This window comes from Myotis davidii, unplaced genomic scaffold, assembly GCF_000327345.1.
Source record: "Myotis davidii unplaced genomic scaffold, ASM32734v1 scaffold118, whole genome shotgun sequence".
Taxonomy (NCBI): Eukaryota; Metazoa; Chordata; class Mammalia; order Chiroptera; family Vespertilionidae; genus Myotis; species Myotis davidii.
Window position 1 is genome coordinate 3,655,788 of NW_006290441.1, and position 9,103 is coordinate 3,664,890.

General features: G+C 38.4%; 1 protein-coding gene across 1 annotated transcript; it reads right to left on the reverse strand.

Moving 5' to 3' along the window:
- Window positions 1–4,361: 4,361 nt before the first annotated feature.
- LOC102761398 (olfactory receptor 1030) lies at window positions 4,362–5,300 on the reverse strand. Its single transcript, XM_006763513.1, has one exon. It carries the CDS (start codon window positions 5,298–5,300, stop codon window positions 4,362–4,364), a length of 939 nt encoding a protein of 312 aa, XP_006763576.1.
- Between the last annotated feature and the right edge of the window lie 3,803 nt (window positions 5,301–9,103).

Genomic DNA, 9,103 nt, shown 5'->3' on the forward strand with positions numbered 1-9,103 from the left:
TGCACAAATTTTTGTGCACCGGGCCTCTAGTATATATATATACACATACATACATATATATTTAAAAAGGAAAGACAATAAAGATGGAATAAAAACCTTCTGTGGGAAACCCAGAGAGCTCTCCCTATGCTTACCCAGGTCTCAGAAACCCACTGTCCTGTAGGGTCCCTAGCTGAGGGTGAACCTGAGGTGGCCTGGACAGTGCTTGAGCCTGGCTGGCTCATTGTTGTAGCTCTGCTCCTTGGACCAAGTCCATGTGGTCAGCAAACAGGATTGTCTGTAAGGGGGCCAGAAGCTGCAGGTTGGTGATTATTTTCTTTCAGATCACTGAATAAAACCTAGAAACTGTTAGGACGGTTATGCTTTTGCAATGGAGTAAGAGAGAATTATTTACTTAAAAAAAATGAAGATTTATGCTTTCCTGTTTCAACTTTCCCTATCTTATCAGAGATGGAAGTTCTAGTTATTTACAACATGTTTTTATTTTTTTAAATATATCTTATTGATTTTTTACAGAGAGGAGGGGAGAGGAATAGAGTTAGAAACATCGATGAGAGAGAGAAACATTGATCAGCAGCCTCCTGCACACATCCCACTGGGGATGTGCCCGCAACCAAGGTACATGCCCTTGACCGGAATCGAACCTGGGACCTTTCAGTCCGCAGGCCGACGCTCTATCCACTGAGCCAAACCGGTTAGGGCTACAACATGTTTGTATTTCTAGGGCAAAAAAAAAGAGAGAAGAGCTTGGAAGAACAGGCTAAATCCGTTACCTTCCCAGGAGCCTTAACTCCCCAACTTCTGACAGCAGGGGCTCCCTACCTCTCTCGTGGATGCACCACTTAATTGGGAGCCACACTTACGCACTTAACTCATATGTTCCTATTCCATCTTGATCTCCAAAGGATGCTAGAATTATTCATCCAGGGCAGAGATGAAAATTTGGGGGCACACATTTGAGATTTAAAAATTCTCAAGATTCTCTAATACTTACATACATCAAATAATATGAAGGATAATGAATAGATATTTGTCCTCTCGTGTTTCCTTTTCTATGATCAACACCATCAAAAATCCTTCTAGCATGTTCCCAAGCATGGCAAATCAAGAGTATTAAGTAAGGAGAAATAAGACATTTAAATTTAGGCAGCTTGAAAAATTCCGCATTTTATGTGCAAATGAGTATAAAATTATATATACATATGCACATTTCATGTTTATTAGATTATTTGAATGGAATTGTCTACATGGTGAATGCTGGCAAATAGCATTCATTTTTAGGATTATCTTTTACATTTTATTTAAATGTGGAGCATTCACTTTATTTTCACTTTCAATGAAATGTTAGGCTTTTAAAATCTGATAAAGGTAAAATTTTTATTTTGGTGACATTTACTTATTCACAATATATTTGTTTATTTTGGGCTGAAAAACTAGTATAATTGTTATGAGTACTGACAGAAACAGTCTTACTTTACACATGAAGAAAGATGCATAATCATGTTGGTTTCTCTTCCAGCTTAAATATTGTCATTTTAATACTACATTTATGTATAATGTGCCATACATTTTTAACAATGTAAGCAATTGATTGAGGAATTTTCTTACTTATTAAAGATGCAAACCCAGGAGATATATTTATAAGACTAAGGAGTCCCAAAGGGAAAAGAAATAGGAAATATTAGCCCCAAATTTAGCTGATGCAGACCCTTCCACATACTTTTCTTTGCTTTTTAGGTCTTTGGGAAATTTAGGATAACATGGACTTATATCCATCATAATCTATAAATATAATATTCTTAATTTTCTACTTTGCTTTACAGGAAATCAAGGAAGCACACAGAACAAAGTACATACATTCAACCACTGGGTGGGCACTATGGGGGAGTTCTTTTATTCTTGACATTCTTTTATTCAGTTTTCTCTAAAAAGAACTTAAGAAATGATGAAATGTACTCTTCTTAGACCATAATTCATTTGTGAGAGGTATGTATTAAAATATGTGTTTTTTTCCTCTTTCTAAGCTAACCTGACATGAAAATTGTTTGAAAAAAAATTTAAGTAATGCTGTGTCTTTTTATTAAAAACAATTTCTCATCTAAGGGCCGGTACCTGTTCACTTTCTCTCTCAATAGAGTAACAAACAGTTCCTTGCCTGGCATGATCCATTGACAACTCTAGCTACTACCATCTTCCCAATTACATACCAACTTCCCAAATGCATCTCTTTCACTGGCCAGGTTGTGTTGTTGCCCTCATATGTCTTCCTGTCTTAAATATGTTAATCTCGTTGGGGGGGGGGCGGAGGTCTACTGGAAAGTCTTCCTGTCATAACCCTAGTTACTTTCTTCTCCCTGATATTTCCCAATCACAGGGCCATTACTGGGCACCATGCCCACCTATCCATTGGAATTAGGAATGAAAATAGAAGAGTTCAATTCGGTTTGGCCAACAGTTATTACGTGTCTGTTCTGTGTCAGGAGCTGTGGTAGGTCCTAGGGTGGAGAGTAGTAACCTGCTAAGTCTCAAGGAGCTCAGGACCTAATAATCGGGCTCACATTATCCGTCAGCATTATCCTCCCCACTTTGCTTGCTCTGTTGTTGCTCTTACCTATGCAAGCTCTCCTACCTCCTGGGCTTGCTTCATATCTTTCCTCACTCTGTATTATTTTTCGCTTTAACCAAGCTCACACACACCCCATCCCCAAGAGTTTAGGGATATAATTTTTGTAATTGAATTCTCCAGAAAGGTTTCTGAGCTAAATAAGAGAAGTTATAAATATTTAACTTTTTAAATTTTTCTAAATTTAGATCACAAGCAGCAGTAAAACAAAGATCCCATCAATTATTTGAAGTTTTAATCTGGGGGGAAAAGAAACCCTTTAGTTTATTGATTAATATTGAACTTATTTGTAGTTGACTAGTGATATATGTTGTTAGCCATTAAAAAAACAAGTGAAAATAGTAATCACACTTGAAAACAGTTTTAGGGAAAAATCTAATGGTTTATGGCAATGTGTGTATCTTAAGAACTATTTTTAAAAGAAGTATTAGAATTGAGACTTAGAAAAACATAGAGTGCTTATATTCTTACCTGAATAAAAAATTAAGAGATTTTTCTTTCACCTATCCCCACTAACAGCAAGAACATATATATAGCTATATCTCAAGAAAGTTGTCATATCAGAGCTGAGAAAACAGAAATAAAGTACATGGAAAATGTTACAAAATGAAAATATTTGTCTAAATCACCCAAATTAAGGCAATAATTTCGTTTCTCAGAGGCATGCACACTCTGCTTGGTTTCCCAGGAGGCTCTCTGCTCGTTCCCTTTCTAAGTTCATGTATGATGCTCTTCTTCTCTCTCACCCTCCCCCCTAAAAATCATCGCAGCTGCACCTTCAGAGACTAGAAACACTAAACCCTGGCTGTTGGACTACTTTCAACATTTCTGCAAGTACCCTAAATCCTCTTTATCTCTTCTAATTAAACTTTCTTTTCTAAATAAACAATAAAAGAACCTCAAATTTAACTGATTCACAGTTTTAAATTCTTTCCTCCCTTTTTATTGCTGCAATATTATTTTTTTCTATTGTCCATTTTAAGCAGGCAGCATTTCAACTACATTTTATAGTAAACTTTTTATGAAGCTTAACCAGCATCTATAGCAATATATTATACAGAAATACATTTCTAAGACTAAGAAATGATTTGCTACTATATTGGCTGTTTTAAGCTGGAAAATGTTTCCAACAACATAGGTATTCATGTCTGGGTTTTGTACCCAGCTTCATTAATTTATACTTTTTACCTGGAAAGTTGCTTTTCCAAATCTTTTTAAATTTAGAGCTCATATTATTAACTAACTTGTAGTGAGTCACTTCATTTTCAACATATGAAGGACACAGATATTAAGAGTCTAGCTCAGGGGTGGGCAAACTTTTTGACTCGAGGGCCACAATGGGTTCTTAAACTGGACCGGAGGGCCGGAACAAAAGCATGGATGGAGTGTTTGTGTGAACTAATATAAATTCAAAGTAAACATCATTACATAAAAGGGTACGGTCTTTTTTTTTTTTTAGTTTTATTCATTCATTTCAAATAGGCCAGATCCGGCCCGTGGGCCGTAGTTTGCCCACGGCTGGTCTAGCTTGTAAATCCTGATTAGTCCATGATAACTGATTGAATTAAATATTGCTATGTCAAGCAAGTGACCTGGTACTTTTAGTCATTAAAAAATACAAATTGGATTGACTGTCTGCTTCCTAATTGGATAGCAACTGGCCTGCTAAATTTCAATCAGACTGGTCATACCACATCAGTTTATCATACTTCCCCAATGCCACATTCTGCTACCTCACTCACTGTGACTCTTTGCCCTCTATCATCTTTTTCAGGGTGTCCTTTACTTCCGTGTTCCTCAGGCTATAGATCAGGGGGTTGAGCATGGGAATTACAAGACTGTAAAACACAGAGACCACTTTGTTGTACTCCCATGAATTCCTTGCTTTAGGCTGCTGTAGGTACATGAGAAACAACGTTCCATAGAAGATGATGACCACAGTGAGGTGTGAGGCACAGGTAGAAAATGCTTTGCATTTGCCTTTGGAAGATTGGATTTTTATGATGGAAGAGAGGATGCAAATGTAGGAGATGAGGACAGTCAGGAAAGACCCAGTGAGGTTCACTGCTGAGAAGATCAAGAGCTGCTTTTCTTTGTTGTGGGTATCTGAACAGGAGAGGGCAAGGAGAGGGGGGTCAGCACAGTAGAAATAATGGATGACATTGGAGTCACAGAAAGACAACTGGAAAGTCAGAACTGTCTGTATCATGGAGTTTAGGAAGCCATAGGTATAGACGCCTATCATCAACTCCTGGCAGACCCGCTGAGTCATGATGGCTGTGTAAATCAGGGGATTGCAGATAGCCATGTAGCGGTCGTAGGCCATTGTGGCCAAGATGAAGCATTCGGTAGTGGCAAAAGCACTGGAGAAGTACAGCTGGGCAAAACAGCCCAAAAAGGAGATGGTTTTTTTCTTCACCAATAAATTTTGCAGCATCTTGGGTCCAATGGAAGATGAGTAACAAAGATCAATGAATGCCAGATGGCTGAGGAAATAGTACATGGGGGTGTGGAGCCTGGAATCCATCTTGATGAGCAGGATCATGCCAAGGTTTCCCACCAGGGTGATGAGATAAATTAAGAGAAACGCCACAAAGAGCGGAAGTTGAAGCTCCGGACGGTCTGTGAATCCCATGAGGACAAATTCTGTCACTGTGGTACAATTGCCTCTGGCCATTTTGGTCTCTCTCTTGTTGGAAAAAGAAACAAATATGGCTTCAAAATGATTAAATACTTAACAAAAGCTTCTTACCTCTTTGTTCTAGAACCAGATGACAAAAATTGTGCTTCACACTCCCAATGGTTAAAGGCTGTCCTAAGCCAATGGGCTTCATTCTGATAAGAGAGATTCAGGAAAGTCCGAGCTCATTCGGTTTCTCTTTTGATGCAGATTGATAAATTGACCTTTAAGCAAGTTGCACAAAATTATACTCCCAATATTACTGTACAAGAATACTGATTTTGTCACAATAATATTGTGGCTCTGTTTTATCATATTTTAAACCTTTGCCAACTGTGATGGTGAATATTGCTAACTCATGTCCTCTTGATTTGTATGTTTTAAAAAATTTATGAGTAGGGGGTTAGCATTTTGTCAAACAATTATTTACATATGTATTTCTTTTTCTATGTTTGGTCAGTTCAGTTCCTTTGCTAATTTTTTATGTTGTTGGTCTTTTAAGCACTTTATTTACTGGGCTCGTTGCTAAGAAAATCAGCCATTCGTTTGACCTATGCACTGAAAATTGTTTTGCAATATAACTGATGTTTGAAGAAGACAAGGCATTAAAGAACTGCAAGTATTTGGTGTGGTTAAGAACAGGCTCCCTGGGAGCAAGCCTGCCTTTGACATTGGGCAAGAATAACAAACAGGGGCCTGCATATCATATGCTTAATATGCAAAAGTTAAAAATAAAACAAGTCAATAAAATATGCTCTATCCTCCCTCCTTAACAAATTTACCTTTATAATAACTTGGAAGAAAGAGTACTCGGGATTCTTGGAGTTCATGCTGAAATGAGGAGGTGAAGAGAACCTGTCTCCAGCCCATATGTGGCTGCAGATGTGTGGCGATGGCAGCCTACATGTGTACACTCTGTTCAGCCCCTGCAAACAGCTATCCCTCGGCTACCCTTAAGGCCTAGGTGTGTGAACACCAGCAGTGTGGTTCTCCCTTACAAAGGTGATCTGAAAAAGAGACTCTTATAGACTCTGGGAGTAAGCAAGGGGCCACTTGGGCAAGGATTTTTAGGGTCCTGTTATCTGGGTGATGATCCAAGAGGAGGGAACAGAATGGAATCTGGGCGTGCACTTGTCCCATGGGGTGTGGTGCAGCAGAAAGAGAAAGTCTGAGTTAGGAGCGGAGCAATGGGGAGTGGTCTTGAATTTGGTTTGAAAAATAGTGGATGTTGTTAGGGTTGCCAAAGGAGGAACGCACAAAGCCAAAAGGGGTAAAGAATTATGAATTCATTAGGTCATCGGGAAACCCAGATAGGCTGAGCTCCAAAATGGCACCAGCACCCAAAGACAGGAAGTCAGAGGTTTTTAAAGGACTCTAGGCGAGTTCTTTCTGGGTGGAGAATTCTCTGTGCAGGTCTGGATTCTGGGAAAATCCAGAGGGAAGAGATAATGGTCTTAGCAAGTGGAATGTGGCCTAAGCAAGTGGAATGTCCATTGTGAAGTGGCCTAAAGGTCAGTTCCCAGGGGAGGGGGTATCAATTCAAATATTTGATCAGACCTAACAGATGTCTATCATATGGTCAGAGTTAGTCATACTGATTGGGAGTCATCAATAGGCAGAAAATCATAAAAGCTGTGGAAATTAATGAGATCATTCAGGGAGAGAAAAATAAGTAACAGCAAGGTTTAAAGGACATATATTTGGGAAAAGTGTATCTTTAAGGGCTGGGGATAGGAGCAGCAGACTTAGGTGCCCTAAGGTGTTCAGATTAGCTCATGTCAGGAAATGGTAAGCAGCCTTAAATATGGACATTTATGACACTCCTGGCTTATGACAGATGAGACCTGTTTTGCTGTAGTCTTTTCTCTCTCAATAGTAGCTCAGTACAAGGACAAACTTGGAGATCTTCAGGCACGGAAACAATTTTACTCAGTAAAGTGTTTCTTGTTCTGGACTCTGAATTCATTTCCAGAATTGGTCAAGTCTACCTACTCCAAATATTTCTTGATTTATAATGACGTTACAGCCTGATAAACCCATTATTAATTTAAAATGTCATTTAATACACCTAACTTACCAAACATCACAGCTAAGCCTAGCCTACCTTAAATGTGCTCACTTAGTAACTGCCTTCCTCTTCTTACCAGAAGCAGGAGACACAGATGGGCATTTTGTAGACATGATGGGATGCAAAAACACAAAACACAGGACTCAACAAAAAGGTTGGCAACACAGCACACTGTAGAGCGCTGGATGTTCGCCCCGTGCTCACATGCCTGACTGGGAGCTGCGGCTCGCTGTCACTGCCCAGCATCACAAGAGAATATCGTGCCACATATCACCAGAGCAAATTCAAAGTATGACTTCTACTGAATGCATACTGCTTTCCCACCACTGTAAAATCAAAAGATTGTAAGTCGAATTATCATAAGTCGGGGTTGTCTGTATCACTGCTCTCACCTCAAACTATGACTGGTCTGGTTTAGTAACTGAAATGGTTTAGTAACTGGAATTTTTTTTTTCTAATTTGGGCAACCTAGCCTTACTCAACAGCTTTTGCACGATAAAATTTTTACTATGTTAGCTATAATGATATGGTGGCTCAGTTGCCTCTGAAGTTTCTAAGAGACGCAGTTAATGCTTTCGAGTGTCTAGATTTTAAAAACTTTCTATTAGCTAAATATTTATGTATCATTTATCCAAAAGAGATGTTTTTCTGCCTTTCCTTCAAGGGCAATTATGATTGAAGCTTTTTGATAACATCAGTGTTTAGTCTATTAGTTCTCAGAATATAACTAGACCTGATGACAAATTCCAGGAAAAACAAAATCATAAATCTCTAATAATAAATGTTTGACTTGCAATTTTCTACCTAAAGAAAAAAATGGCCCTTTTAAAAAAATGAGTCTTGTGATTTAATTATTCTCAAACTTAATGATAATTAGTGATTTGAACACTTTGCCAAGAGTCTATTTTACATTCATTATTTTATTTAATATATAGCTATCATTGTCCTCATTTTCTTAACGAGGAAATGGAGACATAGAAATATTCAGTTTTTCCAAATTCACAAAGCAGGTAAAGCAAATGAACCAGGATCTGAAAACGGGTAGGCTGACTCCAGAGCCCTCAGCTGAAACTATACCCCCTCCCATTTATGACTCCTCAGTGCTAATTTATTGATTTTGTTTTTCCTTTTTTTTTTTCTAATTTGAACTCCTATGAGAAAAGTTTAGGCATATTAAGGTGAGTTCAATAATGCTTTTTCTTAGTTCTTTTAAGCACTTTTAACCTTAATTGCTGTTTAACTAATATAGTCAACCTTTGACATTCAGAATGTTGTTTTGTGTTTTACTATTCATTGCTTGAACAATTCAGACAACTTTCCTGAATAACCTAGGAAATATTCTTAGCCCCTGGGAAGGGAGGGGCAATGAACAACTTTGAGAATAAGATGGAAGCTAAGTTTCTGTTCGAAGGAAAGTTTCATTCATACAATATTTTCCATGCAATTTCAGGGGCTTCGTGAGTTTAGGTCCCTGCTATCCTTTCCTCAGACTAATACAATGACAAAACATCCCAGCTCTTCCAAGTGAGTCTCAACCAATCCTTCCCCATTTGCTTCTCTGAGAAGCAATGTCTTTAAGCCCTGTCCTCTTCCTGAACTGAAACTCTTCTCTTGGCTGCCCTGTAGTTTTTACTCTGAGAGCCTTAGAAGTGAATACAACTTACCGAGTACCTATCGGACAGCCAGGATTCCCAATGCCCAGGAAGCATCCACTTAGAGTATTTTAAGTAAG

Excerpts from the sequence above, each read along its gene's own strand:
- LOC102761398 (XM_006763513.1), bottom strand. The coding sequence starts at position 5,300 with ATGGCCAGAGGCAATTGTACCACAGTGACAGAATTTGTCCTCATGGGA.